The 24396-nt window shown below is 39.7% G+C and overlaps 1 protein-coding gene across 1 annotated transcript; it reads right to left on the bottom strand.

The window, feature by feature from the left end:
* Positions 1-5772: 5772 nt before the first annotated feature.
* Positions 5773-24123, bottom strand: ndnf (neuron-derived neurotrophic factor). Its single transcript, XM_057319221.1, has 5 exons — positions 24068-24123; positions 21440-21804; positions 12529-12717; positions 10415-10539; positions 5773-7943 (listed from the first exon to the last, which is right to left on the bottom strand). Exons 3-5 carry the CDS (start codon positions 12714-12716, stop codon positions 6532-6534), a joined length of 1725 nt encoding a protein of 574 aa, XP_057175204.1. The 5' UTR covers position 12717; positions 21440-21804; positions 24068-24123; the 3' UTR covers positions 5773-6531.
* Positions 24124-24396: the final 273 nt, after the last annotated feature.

Here is a 24396-nt window from a genome sequence, read left to right as displayed (position 1 = left end):
TACCTGTTTTTTGCATACTTACCTGTTTTTTGCATACTTACCTGTTTTTGGATATTCCTGTTTTTGGATATTCCTGTTTTTGGATATTCCTGTTTTTGGATACTTGCCTGTTTTTGGATACTTGCCTGTTTTTGGATACTTGCCTGTTTTTGGATACTTGCCTGTTTTTGGATACTTGCCTGTTTTTGGATACTTGCCTGTTTTTGAATACTTGCCTGTTTTTGAATACTTGCCTGTTTTTGCATACTTACCTGTTTTTGCATACTTACCTGTTTTTGAAATAAACTCCTTTTTCTTATCTACCTCAGTGGTGTGCTCTCCGTCTACCAGAACCCTGACACCCATCTGCCTAGAAAGAGTATATAGCAAGTAGCAAATCACAAATTGTTGTGCTGACTGTCCTGACTGTTTTTAAAAAGTGGTAAAAAACAATCACATTAGATTACAGTATTTTTTTTAATGAATATGGGATATTAAGGATATGACGTTTATTACATAAATAAGGTCCTATATAATATAGGATATTTACTGTTTTTCAGATTGGAGTTTGTGTTCTTTTTATTAAACCAAGAGCTTAATATAGATCTAATATTGGTATATCTTATATTTATCAAACGTCTTGTTGTTAGTTCACAGGTCACCTCTGTGAACTTCAATGGATATGCACAATGCATATGCTTGAGTCTCTTTCGCATCTGCCCACATGTGTTTGAAAGTGAATTTGATAAAGTGAAATGGAACCCCCAACATGCCCCACCTCTACTTCCTGTTTTGGTGGGAAACACACTCGTCCCACCATTTCATGGAGTCTTTAAGAGGATACCGAATGTTAATGTGAGTGTGTATTAGTGACAGAAGATGAGGAGAGTGATCTTTGTGTGGCCCTGTCTTCTCAGTCCCCTGACCCCTGGTGACCTCTGGGACCCCACTGACCCCTGCTGTCAACGCGCTCGCAGTGAGGACTCTGTGAATGGAAGGTTACGATGATTAGGACTCAGTGACCCTTGACCTGACCCTACACACACTTGAGCATCAACTTTTACTCTCTAAGCTGAAGAGTCATTGATCACAGACTAATGCTGGCCACACACACAAATCCTACCCAGAGAAACACACACACACACACACACACACACACACATTTGAAAATAAAGGACTGAACTAAAAGACACAATGAAATTCTTTGATGAGCACAATCAAATGTGTTGACACATATCCTATTGAAACAGGAGGATGGGAAAGACTTCATTTTGGGAATTTTAAAAGTAGACTTTAGTTTTTTCACAGCCCGGATCACTACACAAACCCAAGGATGAAGAGACATACATTTTTTTAAATGCACTCTTTAAATGAAGGTGCTTCACAATACCATAGAAGAACCTTTTTTGTCTGAATGGATCCATAAAGAACCTTTAACATCTGAAGAACCTTTCTGTTTCACAAATGGTTCTTTGTGGCGAAAAAAAAGTTGGTAGAGTAATAAACAGATGGTTCTTAAAAAAAGAACCTTTGACTGAATGGTTCTTTGTGGAACCAAAAATGATTGTTCTATGGCATCGCTGTGAAGAACCTTTTTTTTTTTTTTTTTAAAGATTTATTTTTGGCGTTTTTTTCCCTTTATTTGACAGAGAGAGAGACTCTTTTCAGAGAGGACAGGAAGCAAAGTGGATGAGAGAGAGGGGGATGGATCGGGAAAGGACCACGAGCCGGGACTCGAACTCGGGTCGCCCAGAACGCACCAGCGCCACATGTCGGAGCACGAACCACTCGACCACCTGGCTCCGACGTGAAGAAACTTTTAAGCACTTTTATTTTTAAGAGGGAAGGTATGGAATGACACAAGGATGAATAAATAACGACATCATTTTCATTTATCAGAGGATCCAAAGCAATTCATCATAACCAAATGACACTGTTGTCAGCATCCAAACTGACTCTAGAACCCAGACGCAGACAGAGGTTGATCGTAATGCTTACCATTGAGGATTGAGTGATCTTTCACTCCTCAGAGTCTCTATTTCTTTGCACAAATATTTTTTGTGCAGACAAACCTCTTACTGGCAGTCCACACTACTGCCAACCACATTTCTTAAACACCTCTGAAAACTTGATACTGCGAGATCTCCTCAAACCTGATGTGTCTCCATCATGCAAACTCGCTGAATGCTGTTTCTGGCCTGTCCAACACTGTTGATAATACTATGCACACTTGTTTTACTTTGTCAAACCCCCGCCGGTTCCTGAGGGCCACCAGGATGGGAAACGTTGATAGGGAGAGAGAATGAAGAGGGTGGGTAGAGAAATAGTCCAGGGAGACAGAGAAATTACAGTGAAGATAAAGCGTGAGAAAATGACTGCCACTATTAACAGACATCTGATAAAGGACAACAGAGACACCAGACCACCCCTTATGAGGGTTTCCATTTTTTTTTCATTTGTACTTACATTATCCAGGAGACAATAGCATCTCGCCTAAATTCTTAAAAAGAAGTGTTCAATTATTCTTTATAATAATAGCCGGTTTATTAATATGTATGTAAACGTGTGAAAACAGGTTTCTTTCATAAGCTGGTTTTTGATAGATATCCGTTTATTTTGTGCATGTAAACGCACTCAATGTCACGAATTCCCTTGAGACTGTGTTGCATTTGTATACACGACGAACCTTGATCTACCTTTGAGGATTTTTTAAGATTTACACATATCTTGAGGAGACCTTGAAGAAATCCACCATACCACCATTCCCCTGAACTCTATCTCCATTTGTGTGTGTGAATGAGAAAAAGCTATATGTACCACATTAGACCACACCGCCGTGAGTTTAGAGAGTGTTTGCTGGAAGTTTTTGATCCACGTGAGAAGATCTTTGGATACTGTTCAGATGGTCTGACCTCAGAGTAACTGCCAGAACTGTGGTTTGTCAGGAGATCTTTGAAAAGTTTTAGCATTTTTTTACTCCTTACAAACAGGATCACACATAAGTGTCATAAACCGAATTTGTATGTTGATGGCAAGTGTGTAAATGTGTTTGAGATCTCAGATACCTCACAGTCTTTCTCCAAAAACTATCTTCAAAAGTGCCACTGAGTTCTAAGGCCTGGAATGCAAGTCATGCGTATACTTGAACACACACGGCAAATATCAGATAAGAGCAGAACAAAGTTCACAGCTAAAAGCAGGAACCCATCAATCTGAGATGTGGCCTCTATCTATTTCTTTCTTTCCTGGTTTTCTCTGGCTGTATCTCTATACTTCTTACTAACAAACACATATCTGTCCTTTTATAGTCTCCAGTGAAGAGCCACCCAGTATGAGATGTTTATTTTGTGTATTTGAGTATTTTTCTCTTTTACGACACACATGTGAATTGCTTTCACAGGAAGAAGACCTGTTTTGATAGTGTGGTTATCATCTTACTCTGAGTGTGTGTTGGCTTCCAACAGCAACTGTGGTTCATATGAATTTTAGAATAAAGGATACGCTGAGGTAAACGGACTCAGTGTGTGTAAAGACTGTGTATGCAAATAATCGAAGAAAAACTCCAAAGTAGACAGATTTTTAAGGCATCACACAGTCTTTATCTCGATGTAAAAACTCCTCCAAATAGACATCAGCAGTATGCTGCCTTGTAAGAAGCCTAATAAGGCACTGGGTCCTCCATCACTAAAACAAATCCAAAATTCTCTGCTTAAAGCCCTGTGAAAGAGTCTAAAGTAATATCTACGAAAATATTTACTATATTTATACATAGTTTATATATAGTTTAACCTTCCTTCCTTTCCTATCTCTTTTCTACTCTTATTCGGACAGTCGAAAAAGCATTTCACTGCATGTCGTACTATGTATGGTTTTGAATGTGACGAATAAACTTTGAACTTGAAAACTATGTTTTATAGTTGCTTATATTTTACGCTATAATGAAAAGTATTAAAAATCTGTTGAATTATAAAGGATCAATATTTGATCAATAAATAATCAATATTTAATATTTGCGTGTGCTATTTTAATGCTGTTTAGGCAGAAGCATACGGTATGTGAACTCTGATCTCACAAGAATTCATAACTATTTTACAAGATGGCTTATTATACATTTGTAAAATATAAATCTAACAAAATGTATGATTATTAAAAAACAACCAAACCACCTATTTTGCATGAGATAGCAAAATGTTTTTAAAATGTATCGCAACGCACCTGCTGTCATATCAGAGTAACTGTTTAAATGAGTAAATTTACTGAACAAGTTTGTTAAACTGTTGACATGATTATACCTAGACACCTAGATGCTAATTTTGACAGACACATTTGAAGGGAATGTCTGAGTTTGAGTAGAGAATGTTTCTGGTCTCGAAACATCTCATCATTAGCTTAGCAACATGTTAATATCAAACTGTCAATTGTGAGTCTCTAAGCCTGTGTGCTTCATGCGAGGTGTTCTGTCTATCTATGTGGTGTGCTTAATAAAAAACAAATTAATTATTTATATTTTTGTGGCATTGGAAAGTAGCTGGCTATAGACGGCAAGGCAAGCGACTTGAGAAGAAAAGACAAAAGAAATACATCTGAACATCGTTTCTTCTGGTGATTGATTTGGGATCAGGGGAATTTGGCTTTTATTAAAAACATATGCACTCTCTAACTGACCCTCTTTATATGAGCTTCGCACACACACTGAGTCCCTGCTGACCGTTCTCATTAGCCTCTCTGTACAGGGCCGTCCGTGGCATTTCCAAACCATTTCCCCAAGCATTCTCAAACCATTCCCACACTGTTCCCGCAGTGCTCTTCAGCATTATTGCAGGGCGGCAATGACAATGAAGCTGATGTAAGCCAGGTGTGGTTCTGCCATGTCTGTAGTGATGGACAGGTGGTTGGAACAAGTAGTTGAGCTCCCAGGACACACACTAACAGCAAGATGTTTGTGTTTAAAAAGTAGTTCAAAGAGTTTAACGAGTTCTAAATATGAACATTTTTCTTACACAAACCCATCATTTAACTTCAGAAAATATTTATTAATCCACTAGACTTCAGTCTTATTAATTAGGCCTACTTTTAGGATGGATGCATGGACAGAATATTATTTAATATAACTTTGTGTTAGCTGAAGAAAGTTATTAACACATGGATGGCGTGAGGGTAAGTAAATGATGAGATCATTTTGGGGTGAACTATTCTTTAAAGATAGTTTGTGTCTAAGCTTTCATATGTATGTGTTTGGCTATATGAGGGACAAATGTTATAAAGCAAAATATAGTGAAACGTGACATTAAATTGTGAGGACATTTGGTAGTCCTCAATGAAAAAATCTCATGTGTTTTATATCTCGAGTCTTATTAGGGTAGTATTAGGGGAAACATCTGAAACTACGTCGATACTTATAATGAAATACAACTGAGAACTCCATCAAATCTCCTGCGCTATGAAAGAGCAACCTATGTGCAATATTTTTTCTTTTGGGTGGGCCTTTCAACACAAATGGTATCAGTAACAATCACAGTAATAAAGCAATTTCTGATATTTTATCGTCCTACTTAATTTTACATATACTGTACATGCCATCAATTTCCATCATTTTGTGGGTTTTTTCTTGCAAGTTGTCTAGTAATTATTCAAATGATCTGTGACATGAGATCTGAGTTGAAAATGGTTAAACTTTGAGCAATGCATTACATTGCTTCACCTGTGACCAACATGGGGCAGTTAGCTCATAACACACATACGGTCCTGTATAATCCTTATATTCCTGGTAGAGAAACACAGCACCACTGGGATTACAGATGTCTATATTTAGTGTTTATGTACATGAATATTGGCAGAGAAAATCTGTACATGTGACACATAGATGATGAAACACATTTACACACACCAGATTCACAAACTGTGAAGTTATACATACACGAACCGACAGTGGGGAAACGCTTCAACAACGTCAACGTTCATATAGATTTAAAACACTTCTGTATCACTAATAATTATCGTCAATAACAAAAATAACAGTTAAAAAAATAAAACATTAAGAAGTATGAAATAATTTAAATCTTCTAAACCATGTTTTGAGTACAAGGAGGGAGAGGGAAAAGAAAGAGTCCTGGCGCTACTTCCGCAATGGCTGCCGTAAGAACAAAAACAGACAAACAGGGAAACCATAGACAGGCAGACAAATGGTGCATGCAGAGGCCAAAAAGAACTGCTCCAAACTCCTGTTTCCATGGCACTGAGGATGCAGGACAAGGACTCTTTATGTAGCAACAGCGATGGCACCCCCTGAGAACAAACCTTCAGGTGCCTAAGGTGGCCTGAGAGTGCCAGACTCGACTCGGTAATGTAAACATAAATACAGAGGTTGATATCTCACTCTACAGGCAGTTCAGTAACTGCGAGACATGCGCCATTAGCGTTAGCGCAAAAAGTCAGTCTGCAAAACTCTCCTTAGTAGAATACCACTTCGAGTTAAATAATCTTCTTTTTTTCTCATTATATATATAATATATTTACTTCTGTGCAGAGTCTGTACTTCTGAGTCTCTGTTTTTTAACAGTACTTCCTTGTTTTCACCAATTTACTCTGATACTTGACTGAGTGGCCGCTGTGTCCCACCACATAAACATCCAGGAGGTAGCTCTTTCCCGCCTCAAGGCCCGTTATGGTCTCCGTGGTAACGGCCTTCTGCAGGTTGGCACTGTGGAAGTACTTGCAAAGTACCTTTTCAGACTTGCGGCGATTCTCGGTTCCAGCGCACTGGTTCTGCTCCCGGCGTCTTTGCTCTTCGCCATATCTTTCGTCGACTTCACGTCGGTACACACAGTATTTGTTGCGCTCCTGCGTGCCAAGCCAAGCCACGGTGACAGAGGAACAGGTACGCAACTTATCGAAAGCCTTGATGCGGGTATCCTCGGGTAGGGCTGGGAAGGGCTGCTTGCCTCCAGCACGAGTACTGGCCAACACTTTCAAAGTGGAAGCACCCTTACGGGACCCCCGCAGACGGATCAGATACTTGGCTTTGGGCTTGCCGCGTAGTTGGAACTGACGAACACCCTCCACATTCTGTGAGAGAACAAGCTTCCCATCGCGGCGTACCTGAACCTGTATTGCATCCAGACACGCGTGCACAAAGAGCGTCACGCGCTGGTGAGAAGAGACCGGAGCGAAACGGAGGAATTTGCTGCCCTTTCTCTTAATGAAGACGTCTGTGACTTTTCCATCCTTGAGCTCCAGGGTCTTCTGCTTGGCTTCTTCCTTAGTCTTGGCAAAAGTGCCCACGTACGCAGTGCTCATGTTGGTGCCCGTGTTGACGGCGAACACATCAAAGTAGTACTGTGTGTCTGGCTTGAGGTCTGACACTGTAAAAATATTCTTGTTGCCTATGCAGATTTTCTGTATGTCTGAAACTTTGGGCTTGGGGATATATGTGCGACTCAGTTTGCTGCTCAAAGCTCTGTTAGTGGTGAGGGAACGATCCTTACTGAAATCATTCTCAGATGGGACGAAACCAAAATGAGCAAAGTCAAAGGGGCTGAAGTCCCTCCCGGGCTTTGGAGCGGTCATGAAGCCATCATCAAAGTTCATCTTGGCCTCTGCCGCACATAAGCTTTTGAAGTTGTGCTCCTTGTTAATCACCACACAGTACTGCATCGGCTGGCCCATTACAGAGCCAGCAGGAGTAGGCTTCCACGCTAGTGTGACGGTCGTACGACCCAGCGCTGTAACATCAACCCTGGGGTCGTAAGGTAGTTCCGGGTAGGGCTGGTCGGACTCAGGGGTTGTAGTACCATAAATTTTAAAGTTGCTATCCTTTTCAGTCGAGAGGATTTCCAGCTGGTACAAACCGGAAGAGGAGCTGGTGGAGATGAATGACTCAACATCATTTCCTTTGTAGGTGAAGAGTTCGGTACCTTCTCTGGTGGTGACCTGCAGTTTTTGCTGCTCCAATGGCTCTGGCTCACCTGAGGCACACAAAGAGTCACAAAATTAGACCCTGGAAGACTCTGAACATCAGAAGATCATAGAGAGTTAGCACACCACAGAGCAAACCACAAGCATAAAAGCAAGGTCTTCTGTTGGGGTACAATGATGAAGGAGGACCACACACAAACCACACACAAACACAAGCAACGTAAACTGTCGAATAAAAGGATGTATACACATTTAAGCTCTCTCTCTCTGAAAGTCAATGAGTCAGACATTTAAATACACAATATCCCTCATCACTCCAAATCCTCTCATCTAGCTGTTTACATTCCATTACTTCCTCCCACCACCCCAATTAGCACCAGTGGAAAAATAACGGAAAGAGCATCGCTTAATTGGTTGATCCTGACGGGGTCATTCTGAGCACCTCACCCTGCGGACTCCGTTGCCTGCTGAGTTTTCTATCCAAACACCTCTGTACATCAGAGGATGACTTTCACTTTGCTTTCTCCGGGATCCTTAAGCTACACAGAGATCCCTTGTGGCATCGCTGTCTCCTTATACCTTTCCAAGCCTTCTCAATTCAGCGGGGCCAGAAAACATAATATTATGTTTGCCAACCAAAGAGCTAAATGAACACGTGTTGGACTCAGTGACCAGCTGCTATCCAGCAAACATGGGAAAGACTTGTACAGTATGTACAGTTTGTGTTTACAGTCACCGCAGTACCATACTAAGGACAACAATAACTAGAAACCCTACACAGTTTCTTTTTGGGAGTTGTTTGGGAGTCTCTTCTAAAAAGTACTTTTGTGATTACCTAATAAGTATTAGATTTCAGTTGCACCCCCTAAAAGAAATGCATTGTGAACATATAACAATGATGAATTAATCTTTTAGCACCTCACAGTGGCAGACAAGTCATGCCGCTAGCCGAAGCGTGGCGATCATTACATCTTGTATGCTGTAAAAAATCAGGACCCTTTGAGTAAAACCCAACAGGGCATTACTGTAGGCGTGAATGATGGTGGTCTCTGCGTTTCATCAGCCGATACAGCCGTACCAGGCCATAAGCAAGGAGGAAGAGGATAACCCAGTGCCTGCGAGTCATTACGACACAGCGAGTCAGAGATGATCAGAGAAGCTTGTTGTCTCACACATGGACATGTTCAGCGTGCACGCTCCTGACACAACGGTTTCTCTCTGTTCTTACGTTTGGCGCTATACATTCAGTTTTGCGGGGACAGATGCACTTAGAGTGAAACCGCCACACTAGCCCACATGTCTGAAGTGAAACATAAGAATGTTTTGAGGTATGTTATTGATTTATTTTTTGGATACTCTCTAGATGGGAAAAAGAAAAACGTCGGGAGAGGGTAGATGGAAACTTAAAATGGAAAATAGCTTGATAAAGAGGAATCATATAGCTTTGCTGTTGAATCTCTCAGGTCTCATTTAATTTGAAACACCTTTCTTTCGTTTGAATTTGAGATGATTACCCCAATACATTTCAATGTTTTTGTATTTTTCCTTCCCATTCTCTAGCTCTTAGGTCTGCAGGTGTCAGGTGCCCACCATCAGCGCACCAGGTGAAGTCGTATTGGGCACAAACTAACAAATGCTCTAAAAAACACACACTGACGCAAACTGAGCTAATGATTGACCACACTGGAAAACACTGACCCACGCTGGACACGCTCCACAGTACTTCACAGCAAACACATATTTACTTGTGGCCGGGCTTATTTTTCTTGGTTTTCAGATTAATCTGGAGCTAATTTTGCATAAAACTTTCCAAGCAGCCATCTGTAGGTCATTCATTTAGGCTTTTTTATTAAATCTGTTGAACTACTTCAGGAAAACTTCAAGGGTCTTTTTGAAATCTATTGGGCTGCTTTGCTGTCTACTGCAGCTTCCTTTTAAGCATTAAAATACACAACGCACATAAATTGTAGAATAGAGTAAAATAAACGTATAATATGTTTAAACTATTGTTGTGATATATTGTATCGATTGTTGAACATCTGTCTTTCACCAAGCTTATCACAGTGCATTCTGGAATTGCTGTCTGAATGAAAGATTTTTAATTGTTAAACATCTGGACAAAATTATGTATTTGCATTATTCAACAACTTTTCAATAGGACGTTTTGAAATGGAGGCTACATATTCTACAATATCATTGCCATTATAGTAACTCTTATTGAAAGTTTATTCAAATCCTTTAGGGTATATTTTACATTTTAGTCTAAATATGAAAGCAATTCCTAATCTTTATTGATCAAAATGATTCCTACTAATCATCTTTAATCCTTTGGAGATAAATGGAAGGAGATACCACTGTCTGCTTTAATCCTTAAGATGTATTGAATAGCTATGGGAGATGTTCTCTTGTTCCACAGATCTCAGAGCAGTTTCTCTAATAATAGTTTAGACCGTGGACATGGAAAACAGGTCTTAAATTACTGCAGAGTTGCAACATTGATCGGGAGATTTAATTCGGATACCTGATCCTTCTCCGCTGCGGTCCTCAGGGAGTTCCTGCAATGTCAATCTCCACTCGAGCGGAGCATCACAAGGTGTCACCGTCACCAAGAGGGGAGTGTTGTCTTCTTCCACTACAAAATAGTACCTGCAAGAACGAGAATTAGAGACACAGTTAGCATGCACACCAGAGTGTACACAAGTTACAACAGATAAAAACAGCAGAAATTCTGCAGGAAATTGAATGTGATTCGTTGTATGTTGTGTACCAGATGTGCTGTTCGCCTCGATTAAATTGCTTTTGATGTCTGTGTGAAAACTAACCATCTGTTATCATTTTTTGTTCTATTTTGGATACACTTTTTCTACCACTGAATTAAAAGAGATCTTGTATGTAAAACATTACATTAAACAAAGCAAAACAAAGATATCATTTAAAGTATAATTTCCGCACAAGGGATTGCTGTTACATAAGACTGCTGTATTAGTGAGGTTATGCTCAGTATAATGGTGTTGCTAATTTTGCTTGTCTTACCACCTCCATGTTTCGCCTTTGAAAAGTATGTGAGATATATTAAAACTCGTCCCAAGACACAATGTACTGAAATTAGAACTAGCTGGCCTTACAGGGACTATTACTAAATAAACCCACCGTATCCCCTAAACACAACGCTGTAAATGTTCACTTTGCTGTCTATGCAACTTTATTATTGTTTTTTTTAGCACCATGTTGTAACTGGATTAGCATCTGTGTGGCAATGTGTTACACACGGGAGACATCTTTTAAAAACCTACTCTATATTATAGCTATTGTATGTTTGCGATGCAATACAAGCCTAATTATATGTAAAGCTCCCGGCTTGCCTATTATATTTAAAGCTGCAATCCGTAACTTTTGCCCTTTATGTCACCACCTCTGTTTGAAACATAAAATTGCAAATGATGTCAGACTTAAAAATCGTGACTATAAGCTTACACATTTTTGAATTTGGGTAAGGCAAGGCTCAATAACTGACTTTTTTCTAGGTCATTTCCATTTTTACCAAAAAAGTCACACATTGCAGCTTTAATAAAAAAGTAAATAATGCAAAAAAAGGAGCAATAAACATTTCAAACAGTAGTCAGTTATTGTTTTTGCATGACTTATTAGGATCTTTACATGATTATTATGTACGAGTAGAACATGGCATACACTTGATCCCAAGGAAATAAAAATTATTTATCGTATTTTAATCTAGTTTTTAATCCATCCAATTTTTGGCATGATTATTATGATAAGAAGTTTTCAAAGTATTGGCTTGTATTATTTATAGTTCGTTTGTCATACGAAAATCAATGGCGATGGCATTGCATTGTGGGATACAGTATCCCGATGCAGTGTGCTCTGTAATCTACTTCACATTTTGACAAATGTCACAGGTCAGGCATGTTTTCTGTGCATACACTATACTGTCTATTGCAAAAATAGGTGACCTGCTGTTGAGATCCTCTCTGAACAGACACACCTTCCAGCGCTATGTTCTGCTAAATGATTATGATTAATGTACACTTGATGTCCGTGTAATCGGCTCTGTTAGCACACTGCAGTTCATTAGCAGGACACAACATGGTTGGAATTATTGGCATGGACATCAAACGAGTAACGGGGAGATAAATTATTACTCCAACGGTTTTTTTAAATGCAAAGAGCTCAGCATGTGAACATCTGTGGTATGTATGTTACCATTAATTCCTCTAGGATCCTTAGTAAAAATAACCCATAGCCTTTTCTTAAACACGGTGGGTGTCCTTCTATCAGAATGCACCTGCTACTCAGAGAACTCCTTCATCAAACACACACACACACACACACACACACACACACACACACACACACACACACACACACACACACACGCACACACTCGCTGATTTCCCAGCAACTCATTCATAATGCATGTCCTACTCTCATCTGAAGCCCCATGGTCATAATAGATTCCATATTTCCTATTCACACACAATAAAGACGTATGTGCATGACAATACAACACCCCGCCCCATTTCGAATAATGTTGAAACATGAAATTCGTTTGTGTGTATGTGTGTGTGTGTGTGTCAATTTATTTACAGTAGTGTGTGATGTCTTGTATGACTTTACCTTTTTGGCGCGTCCCTGAACAGGTATCCACTGATCTCAGCTCCATCGGGCATGACAGAGGAGTCGTGGAAAGCAGCTTTATCTCTGATCTGCATCTGAAAGAGGCCTTCATCACGGGTGGGTAGTTTCTGTCCCATCACCCCCAAGACCAGCAACACCAAGCCATAACATCTAAACACCCGCCTCATCCTGCAGAGAAAAGAGACACCGATATTGAATAAATAATCCATAAATCAAATCAATACATATATCTAAAATGAGTCATATGACAGTTTAAAATGTTCCGAAACTTTAAGCCACAAAGAACGTCGTTTACATGATCAAGTATGAAAACATTAAGATGATTATTTTCAGCACTATCCCTGTTGTAAAAACCAGCACATGCTGGTCAGGTAGGTTTTGAAGCATGGTAGCTGGTTTGTAATGGTTTAAGCTGGTCCTGAGATGGTTTCCCACCAGCTACCATGCTTCAAAACCTACCCAACCAGCATGTGCTGTTTTTTCAACAGGGATTACAAGACAACAAATACACCAATGAATGCTTTTTACATGATCTGAGTAAAAGCATTGAAATCAATCCACACACTGGCCACCTAATGTTCTGATGTTTTGTAGTAACTCAAGGGGAGGCACAGCTGGGGTAGAAGACGGGTTGCAGTTTATACAGCACACAAACAACCTCCACACTACTCATGAGAACATCCAGTCACAGATGAATACGCACACACACACACACACACACACACACACACACACACACACACACACACACACACACACACACACACACACACACACACACACATGTGCTGAGTTGGCGCGGGGATACACGCACTCTAATCACACTTGAAATGCTGTCCAAACTGACAGTACAAAAAATACGTCTGGATGGAGTTAAACGCTTGTTTACTGTTCACAGAACATCTCCCAAAATGATCTCCTATATCTGGACGGTTTTTGCTCTCATCTTTACATTTAATTACAAACAATCAAGATCACAATGACTTGTTTGGGTCGGGTGGTTGTAAACTGTTTATTCCTGCAAAGAATAAAGGCTTTTTTACAGTTCGCTGCAACGAATCCAAATTTGTAAACAGGAACAGATAGCAGGATAGCTGGATACCTGTACAACAGCAAAAACAATTTGAGTACTATAGTGGGCTGGATTGACTTTGATAACATGAGTTTGGATGTGTCAGATTAGAATTTGCTGAAGTTGGCCGAGCTCAACTAAGGCCATTCACATTAAGAATTTTTTGCTATTATTCATATTTACACATTTTAAATGAATAGGCTCTTTAAAATGCAGGTGGATTTTAATTGCCAGTCAGTTATTATAGTTTTGATTTAAGTTATATAGTTTTATTAATATTAGCTTTTGTTTTTAGATTTTTTGTTTTTATGTTAATTTTAGTTAAAGTTTTAGCAATTTTGGTATTCACTTCTGTAATTGATTTGTTTATTTTTTATGTTGCTCTATAACATGAATTCATTTTAATTTAATTTTTATTTTATAGTTTTTGTTTATTATTATAATTTTAGTGCTTTAAACTTATTTCAGTTTATTTCTGAGGCAACATTTAAATTTTTCCTTTAGTTCTGAGAGAACTGTCATCTTTTTTATTCATACTTTCATGTCTGTAAAAGTTTCAAGGCATCCTGGACATGAAAGATGACATCAGCAAAAGCCAATCAACATTCAGGAATCTTTATTATTATAGTTGTTGCGTGGACCCTGCTGTTCTGTTAAATTTAGGACGACTTCAATTTTATAGTTATCATTACTGTTATCCTCAATATCATGAACTTGGCTTCTCTGTGTTGGATTTGGCTGTGAAGAGATCACATGATCTCATCTTCCTATTGATTCAGTCTCATTGATTGGAGCTGAGGGGAAAGCTCAATCCCCTCTGATATAATCAGGCTAATGATGGCAGATTAGAGCGATACTCACTGTCATTAACGGCAAGTGAGATTCTGTCCTTTTACTGACCTCTCCACTCATCCCTCCTCCTACTTTAGCCTTTATTCCCTCTTTTCTTCACCTCCTTCCCTCGCTCTCAGATCCTGCTCTCTTTTTCTTTCCCCCACTTTCATCCATTGTTTTTTTTCTTTCACATGCTCTCCTCTTCTCATTATTTTAAAGTTACACACTCTCCTCCCTCCTTTAGACTTGGGCTTTTCACTTGGGCCACTCGCACAATCTATTTAACTGCATTTGCACACAAAGCAGTGCTTTTATCATGCATTACATTTCCTCTTGTCAGTCTCCCAGAGCAAGAGAGTAATGCTTTTTGTTCTCCTGAGTTTAGATTGTGTAACAGGATGCTCTGATACAGAGCCGAAATACTCAATCTTAAAAGTATCACCAGACATGTTGTTTTCTGGCCTGTATATACTGTACACTGCGTTCCAAATTATTATGCAAATGATATCTTTCTCTGGTTTTCCTAATTTGTCGATGCAAATGACAGTCAGTATAATTTTCAAGTAATCAACAGTTAGGGTACATTTGGAATTTTATTGAACAAACCTCCCACTGACAACAGTATTTATTTAAAAAATGAAAAACTCAAAATGCACTGTTCCAAATTATTATGCACAACAGAGTTTGAAAACATTTCATAGGTTGTAAAAAACTGAAAATGGTCATTTGTTGAATTTGCAGCATTAGGAGGTCATATTTACTGAAATCAAAAGCTATTTCAATCAAAAACATCCTAACAGGGCAAGTTACATGTTAACATAGGACCCCTTCTTTGATATCACCTTCACAATTCTTGCATCCATTGAACTTGTGAGTTTTTGGATAGTTTCTGATTGAATTTCTTTGCAGGATGTCAGAATAGCCTCCCAGAGCTGCTGTTTTGATGCTAACTGCCTCCCACCATCATAGATCTTTCGCTTGAGGATGCTCCAAAGGTTCTCAATAGGGTTGAGGTCAGGGGAGGATGGTGGCCACACCATGAGTTTCTCTCCTTTTATGCCCATAGCAGCCAATGACACAGAGGTATTCTTTGCAGCATGAGATGGTGCATTGTCATGCATGAAGATGATTTTGCTACGGAAGGCATGGTTCTTCTTTTTGTACCATGGAAGAAAGTGCTCAGTCAGAAACTCTACATACCTTGCAGAGTTCATTTTCACACCTTCAGGGACCCTAAAGGGGCCCACCAGCTGTCTCCCCATGATTCCAGCCCAAAACATGACTCCGCCACCTCCTTGCTGACGTCGCAGCCTTGTTGGGACATGGTGGCCATCCACCAACCATCCACTACTCCATCCATCTGGACCATCCAGGGTTGCACGGCACTCATCAGTAAACAAGACTGTTTGAAAATTAGTCTTCATGTATGTGTGGGCCCACTGCAACCGTTTCTGCTTGTGAGCATTGGTTAGGGGTGGCCGAATAGTAGGTTTATGCACAACTGCAAGCATCTGGAGGATCCTACACCTTGAGGTTTTCGGGACTCCCGAGGCACCAGCAGCTTCAAATACCTGTTTGCTGCTTTGCAATGGCATTTTTGCAGCTGCTCTCTTAATCCGATGAATTTGTCTGGAAGAAACCTTCCTCATTCTGCCTTTATCTGCACGAACCCTTCTGTGCTCTGAATCAGCCACAAATCTCTTCACAGTACGATGATCTCGCTTAAGTTTTCGTGAAATATCTAATGTTTTCATACCTTGTCCAAGACATTGCACTATTTGACGCTTTTCGGCAGCAGACAGATCCTTTTTCTTTCCCATATTGCTTGAAACCTGTGGCCTGCTTAATAATGTGGAACGTCCTTCTTAAGTAGTTTTCCTTTAATTGGGCTCACCTGGCAAACTACTTATCACAGGTGTCTGAGATTGATTTCAGTGATCCAAAGAGCACTGAGACACAATACCATCCATAAGTTTAATTGAACAATATAAAATTAAATGTTTACGACACTTAAATCCAATTTGCATAATAATTTGGAACGCAGTGTATGTACTTACAGTATGTCTGATGAAAGGGCAATGGCTCTTAGTCTCCTCATACACCACTTTTTTGTTGTAACACAAAAAAAGATATTTCGATAAATGTCTCTGTGGTTTTGTGTCCATACAATGGACGTCAATGGGGCCCAATGTTGTTCAGTTACTGGTGCTCTTCAAAATATATTCTTTTGTGTTCTGCAGAAAGTCATAAAGATGCAGAATGGTGTGAGGGTGAGTAAATGATACAAGTATTTTCATTATCGGCCGAACTATTCTTTTAAGCATTTTTTTAATGTCTTTTATTATTTGACACGAGAACTTTTGTGTGAAGACCCAAGTCTGTGTGACATCAGAAACTGGTTTGTTTGGGGGGGGTCAAGTTGTAATTTGACTCAAGGAACTGAACCAAGTGTGAAACAGCCTTAAAATTGAGTTTGGTCCAATTAAGAGCAATATGCCAGATTAACTGCTAGTCAACATCACTGATCTAACATTTACAAATGCAGTGCAGTCACCCAGAAAATGACCATTCTGTAGCGAATGTCGTGATTCTGCCCATCTTGTCATGTCTTTTTTGATCTTGTAGCAGAATCACGGCAGGATCCCTTGTTTTATGTGAGAAAGCCATGAGATGTTTATGTTTTTTACTTCTCATGTGTTTTCTCGTGTCTCGTCAGTGGCCCCGCCCCTCTCGTTTCCTGTATTGTTTCCCTGCTGTGTTTCATTACCCTCACCTGCCCTGTGTCATTATCCTTCGTTTGTCTTCCCTTTGAATAGTCCTCATGTTTCATTGTCTTGTGGCTCGTGCATTGCGTTCTATGTGTTAATGTACCCTGGCTACCTGTCTCTCCCAAGTTCGTGGTCCTGTTTGGATTGTCCTGTCAAGTCTTAGTAAGTGTTTGAGTTTAGTTTATGTCAAGTGTTGTTTTAGTTCAGTTTAGTGTCAGTTAGTCTTCTTGTTTATATTCCTGTCTTGTTTTTCCCCCATTGTGGGTTTTTGTTTGCTGTTTTATTTGTTATTAAAGTCTCTTTGTTAACCCCTTCTACCCCGCCTGCCTGCAATTGGGTTCTTCCACGTATTTCATGACAGCGAAGGCCTTTGAACTGACTGAAAAGCAAATTAAGAAAATGTATAGATGACTGGGATAAGAAGGACACAACATGTGTGACATCATGAACACCCTGAGCAGAATATATAACGAAGAAAAGAAATGGATTTTCTCTCCAACTCTATCAGGTTTTATGGATGCAGTCGCGTTTCCCAAAACAGAAAGGGCTCTCTTTCTAAAATAAAACTTCAAAACAAAGCCCCATCTGGAACAAATAAAAGCTAATGTTTAATTAGAGCTGGGAAGAATGTCTGATCGTAATTTGGAGAATGGATAATTTGAAGGCAGAGTCGGCCGCAATCGTGCTAACTTTGTTTTTTGGCTTTTTCATTTTTTCTGTTTTCATTTGTTTTTTCCAAACTTCCAAACAAGTTTGTTCAGGTCGCGGCTTACTTATGAACCATGTACGTGTCACGAATTAAATCTTGAAGTGGTTTCGGGAGAGAGTGTGTTGTAGGAAGGTCGCAGAGTCAAGTTCATAATGTTAAACAGCTTAAACCATTAGAACGCAACAAGCTGTATTGTTTGAATTACCGTCGGTAAACGCTCCTAATCAGCTCACGTGCAAGTTAAATGGCAGCAAATTTGAACTCTGTAGTGTTTTTCCAACCGTTTAGTGTTTAAGTCCTTCACCTATTGTAACCTCCTCGATTATCATTTGTGAGCATTTAGAGATAATTCTGCAACACAAATGGATTATTGCAATCTTTTGACGGGTGTTTCAAAAGCAACCATGTTCGCCTGCGTTCCACTTTGGAGTGAATTGTCGCAATTCCCTTAACTTTATCCCTCGAGAGATAAATGTCATTGGCTTAATGTATTTCCAAATCAGATACAATAGCCATTGATCTTTACTGGATCATTAAACAACACCAACGTTTGACTGATTGATGAATAGTTATGATCAGATAATTCCGTCAACCAACAATCCGTCAATCCAATGATCAATAAACTGATGAATTACCACAGGAAGTGGTGAGGTAACAGGCTCAGAGTATTGTAGAGAAACACACAGATGAGTAGCACATGTACTGTATGCTGCATAAAGAGCAACATCACTGACAGGGTGAAAACACTGAACACATTTCAACAGAGTAGCTACCACCCGTCAATCAAACCACAGCGTTCCGGCCCACAAACAGCGGAGAGCCATCATTACCATGATAACCTGCGTGCGGGTGTCATGATGTCTTTCTCCCCTGCTTCCAAAGCCTCTCCCCTATCAGCTCCTGTCAGTGCCTGTCGAAAACTTTAAAGAGAAATTGACTGTGGATTTTTGAGCTCATCGCAGCCCTGTCATGCACACACATTTATAAAGCCAGGCGACTGACTAAAGAAGGGTGACCGCAACAACAAAACAGCATGGGGATAATATTGGATTTTGTAAGGGAGAGTTATTTAGGGAGTGGGTCTAATAAGCCAAGCTGATGTGGCGCCATTCTCGGAAGATGTGCTGTTGACGCGTCTCAAAGCTATTTTCCATGAGACCTCATTAGAAAGCTAAGGTACTTGACGTGCACTTTGGCTGTACTCTTGTCCCAAACCAAAGGCGTACTGGACTTGGGCAGCCAAATTGTATACTGACTAATTGATAGAGAACAACTTTTAGGGCTGAGTTCCAGTCTACTCCACAGTGGACACTTGTCTGTCTCCTCCTTGGCATACCTTTGGCAAAAACGCAGAACAGCATATCCTATGCACACACAAGCAAAGATCACTGATAAAAGAGATCTTGATTTATTTCACATCTGCTCGCTCTATTGTCCAAGATGAGATGTATCACTAGACCGTAAGTGTCCTCAAAGGCTTACTTATCAGAGGTCTCCCAATTAGTACTACGTCCGGGAATGTTGATAGGCAGCAGGGTGCAGGGACAACTTTCTGCACAAGCCACACAAACACTCCATTGACAAAGGGGGGGTGTGGGGGGGGGCGGTTAGCTCTGACTGATGTTCACTTCATTGCTGTCTTTGTAAGAAGAATGAGAGATCTCACAGATAATCACAGACTCAAGGGACAATTTGTCCCCCCTCACCCCACCCATATGAGTGTATCAAGAGCGAGGGTGCAAACACTGCTGTTTATGTGTCATCTACTGTACCTTCGAAGTGTCGGCGTGAGGAGAAAACGTAGTCTTGTTTGCACGTCTCTTCGATGGGACACACTGCACAAGACAATTCAAAGCTTTGGGAATGAACCGAGATGGAAATAAGAAACAGGGGGTCACAAAAAGATCGAAAAGCTGCAATTAAATCCCTGGTTCTCCTCAACAGGACCTGACACACAGTCACGTCAGACCCCACAAAGACGAGCGTGAGGACGACTGTATCGCCACATCGGACTGTCACTCCATCGGATACACAAATGGCTATTGCAACAGTGGCGGAATTCTTTCGCTGCCAGAGTTTTCATATGCAAATAAGGGTTTAGATACGCTATGCAACACAGACCTTCCCGTTCTTAGACTTTTGTTCTCGTTTTATTCTTTCTGAGAGAGGATGGGAGGCAGAGCAGCTTGGCCTCGCCACTAAATACAGTTATTCAAATTCCCTTATTCTGAGACTGCCTTTCATTACGTCTCCCAGCCCAGAGAAAAATATCACTCTCACCGGGAGCCACATCAGGTAACCTGCAATCTACTTCATAGTTTGTTGTTTGTGTGTGATACCAGACTAATCCTCACAATGCTATTGGAGAGATTAAAAACATTTACTATTCAATTCAAAATGAAAAGGATGTAAATCAAACTCTCTTCACTTTGACATCTCAAGCAGTGTGTTAAACTGCATCAATTTTAGATTTCTCTGATTCTGGTAAAATAATAATACATGCATTTTTTTGAATTATTAATAGAGACAATACATGGAATTTCGTTTGCTATTTTAATTTTTCCTAAACTAAAAAAAAGCTTAAATGTTATCACAAATTATGAAATTGTCCAAGTTACAACATGTAAAACTCAGGGACCACAAATAAGAAATACAACATAAATCGTGATTGAAAAAGGCTTATTTCTTAACTATAAAAATATCTCTTGAAACAATATTCCTGTAAATGTTCAGACCTTTAGGAAGGAACTTCATTTAAAATATCGTATATTTTCCGTTATGTATATTCAATTTAATCTAATAAGGTTCAGGTTTTTGTCAATTAACCTATTAAATCTTTCGGTATAAGCTAAGTGTCATTTGCGGCAGTGTAGTTTGCCAAATCGCGCATCTTGCAGGTGCGTTTACGCGCGTATATTCGGAAAAGTTTTCTGCTAAACGGACATTTAAAGAGAAAAAAATCCTACGTGTTTTCCTTTGCGCGTGAGCAAAGGCAGCAATAATGAACACTTTAAAAGACTGAATAAAAGGGGCGAGGACGATTTTGATGAATTGTGTCTGGCGGATCGGAGCGCATGGGAACGCGCGTCTCCGGCACAATATCCAGCTTTCCAAAAACCTCCTAAAGTGCACCATGCACTTCATCTGAGATCCAGAGGAACATTAAAAGAGCCTGCGAGCTCAGGCTTGATGGAAAGGTGTTTGAAAGCTGTAACTTCCAGGAGTTTGTAAACCGCAAAAAGCCCGTCCCTCATGCTCTGGCAAGAGGTTCAAAGAGTGTCTCTCTCTATTCGGAGAGTCCCGCTGTTTCTCCCCATGACTGCATGCGTTTTAAAAACTCTTTTATGAGGCATTAAAGCATTTCGGAAATGCGAAGGCAGGTACATAGCGATATCTGAAATTAGTGGAAGTGCTCCTTGGGACATGATGTATTTTAAACGCTTAAATGGTTTTCGTACTTAAGAAAATGTTTAATCAAGAAAATGATTTGATGCGAAAGTTCCTTACCTTGTTCTTCAGTGTAAAATCCCTCCAGAGACAAAGTGTCTTGCAATTGTGTTATTTGCTGTTCTATGTATTTTTTCTTGTCTTCCAGCAGCGTAAAATTTAAACTGCATAAACGCACAAACTATATAGCCTAAGATGGAAACGCAGCTGGAGAAAGTGTGATGAAGTTGCTCCTTTCAGTTGCCGCTACAATCCTTCATTCGGGTTTGGCTTCCAAAAGTTAAAGTCTCTAGTCTTAGTTGGTATCCTAAGATTTTGTCCTGCTGTTCTCCTCGATAGAGACCGAGAGTGAGTGAGTGAGAGCTGTGAACTCTCTGTGTGCGTGGAGTGTCTCTAACACTCTCTCTGAAGACCAGCCCACTCATCTGAGGGAAAAAAAAACACAAGTCAACATTCAAGAAGCTTTAATGACTGATGATATAATTGTAAATATGAACATAAATATATGGGCATTATGTGCATAATTGTTTGCTGTTTGTTTTATTTGTAAAGCACATTATAATACAACCACAGGACTTCCACATTTGACTAAAACAACCAATATTCATAAAATGAAAACGTATCTAAATACACAGTTTTAAAACAGAGTATTAGACATTATTTTCTAAATGTTCAAAGTGTTTATAAACTGCAGTTATATCAATGATGAGATGCTGATTGTGTGGTTTTGAATATGCTAGTTTCACTAAATACCTTGTTGTTCTGTATTTACTGCTTGTTCTTCTATCAAAGTAAAGTACGTTTTTGTTATTTATCAAATAAGACCTAAAAGCTATGTTGAATAGACAAAAGCAATGCATGAATGCAAACATTTTCACTTTCTCAAACCAAGATATCTTCATGGGAAGCATTTTGGGATAAGATCCCTAATTAAAAATACTAAAGCATGTTAAAAAATCTAAATGAGGAATTTACCATAATGAGATAAAGCATTATTAAATAATCATATCCCAAAATGAAATTTCTTAGTTTAGTTGACCATTTTAGTTCATCCAGTAGGGTAACTCATGACCTTCAGGACTGGTTAAAATGATAAAAGAAATGACCAATTTATAAGCATTCCTTTAGAATGAGCCAAAGAAAGCTTTCCGTGTATTTTAAATGATATCCAAGACTTGTAAATGCCTGATTGAGTCAGTGCTGATGTGATCTCCACACAGACGAGCGCTTAAATGTGATGACATCTCATCCCGCAGGCAGTCACGCAACTCCTGCAAACTTTTGCCCAAGTCCTAGTGCACTTGTCTTGTCTTCCCAGCCCTCTTTTTGTACTGGCATTATTTGCATGCTCGAACGGCTCGTGATTACCAACACACACGCAATTCTGGCCTTTGTTTGAGAAGCACAGGGATGGTTTGTTTTCTTTTGTTGTTCTGTTTACAGCGGGCAATTCCCTCCACCGCTGTTTCTATGACCCACATTTGGTGGTGTAAAGGGGAGGTTTGAACCGGGGGAAGTAAATATTTATGAAAGATAACAGCAGCTTGAACAAATGCTGTCAGTGATGAATGGTCATTTATGACTGAATGAGGGTCTGACGGCTTCATTCAGGTGCCATGAGACCATTGAAGCCTGTCTTTTAATGTCCCTCACACAATGTTAGATCAGGGGCCTATCATTGAGTGAATACACTAAGCCTAGTTATTTTGGTAATGCTGGCACATTTGGACGAAATGAAGTCTGTTAGGATTGTCTTTAGAAGGTATAATATTTGTCTTCTTATTTCACATGATTCCTTGCAAACTGTTGTTAGTGTAAGTGCAATATCGCCCTCTAGTGGTGTCGTTGCTCTTAGTGAGCCTCGTGTTCTTTTAATTTGAAGAGTTCAACGTTTGATATTTGATTAAAAAACGTCAAGTAATTTCAAAATGAAAGTCTTTTCTGACTTCAAAGTATATTAATATATATCACAATTAAATAGTTGAAAATCTAGATTTTCTGATGCCAGTAGTGCTTGTCCAGGGCCAAACTCGAGGCTTAACCTTTACTCCATTCATCTCCATGTTAAGGCGTGTGTTTATGTTATCAGCTGACAAACATTAAACCAAATTAATCCCAGCAGACTCTTAGTCTTTCATGTCAGAGGATCTTCTGATATCTGTTCTTCTCTTCTGTTTGATTAAGGGCTTTTCATGTAGATATTATTGCGCTGTTGGAAGACACGTTATATCTCAAATGCATGTAGAAGAAGCAAATATTGATAAGTGATGGTGGAGACGAAAAGCAGAGACATGTTGAAGAGAGTGTTGCATCTCTGTCACACACACACGCACGCACGCACGCACGCACGCACACACACACACACACACACACACACACATACACACACGCACACACGCACACACGCACACACACGCACACACACACAGAGAAAGTGTTATCACAAAGTCCTTTTCTTCAGCTCTGAGGAATGTCAGGCTTGAATGAGACGTCCTCACACGCATACATTTAAACACACTAATCATTAACCTCATAGACACTTTCACCATGGCAACAAGCCCTTCTGTAAACAGATCAGGATGTTTACTGTTTCCTTTTCCTGTTCTGACCGACACACAGACACAATGCATGACCTTCGACCTCAGTCTCCCGTGGCTTTTTACTTACCACCCGAATTGAGGTTCTTACCTTTGTAAACCATCTGCGCTACGTCAAAGAATGATGAGTTCACGATAAAGGTAGATCTGAACAAAGGAGGAGCATGTTTATTTAATCAGACCAATCACAACGCATGAGTAATCATACAGTATAAACACTCCTGCTTACCTCATTCCTGCCACAATTCATATGGCACTACCACAACTTTTTATTTACAGTGTTTCAGCAGGTAAGAAAGATATTCAGAAAAAATAAAAACCACAGTGACATGTTGGCTGTATTTTGCATTTTTTAAACTCAAATTAACTAATATGCCATTTGAAAGCTCAGGCACTCAACTTTGATATATGAATAGTGGC

The sequence above is a fragment of the Triplophysa rosa genome, linkage group LG21 (assembly GCF_024868665.1).
Source record: "Triplophysa rosa linkage group LG21, Trosa_1v2, whole genome shotgun sequence".
Classification (NCBI taxonomy): domain Eukaryota; kingdom Metazoa; phylum Chordata; class Actinopteri; order Cypriniformes; family Nemacheilidae; genus Triplophysa; species Triplophysa rosa.
This window is presented reverse-complemented; position numbering and strand designations above follow the sequence as displayed.

Coding starts and splice junctions, on each gene's coding strand:
- ndnf (XM_057319221.1), bottom strand. CDS start 12,716: ATGAGGCGGGTGTTTAGATGTTATGGCTTGGTGTTGCTGGTCTTGGGG. Junction 10,540..12,528: donor TTCAGGGACGCGCCAAAAAG/GTAAAGTCATAC, acceptor TCGTTCTTGCAG/GTACTATTTTGTAGTGGAAG. Junction 7,944..10,414: donor CCGCAGCGGAGAAGGATCAG/GTATCCGAATTA, acceptor TGTGTGCCTCAG/GTGAGCCAGAGCCATTGGAG.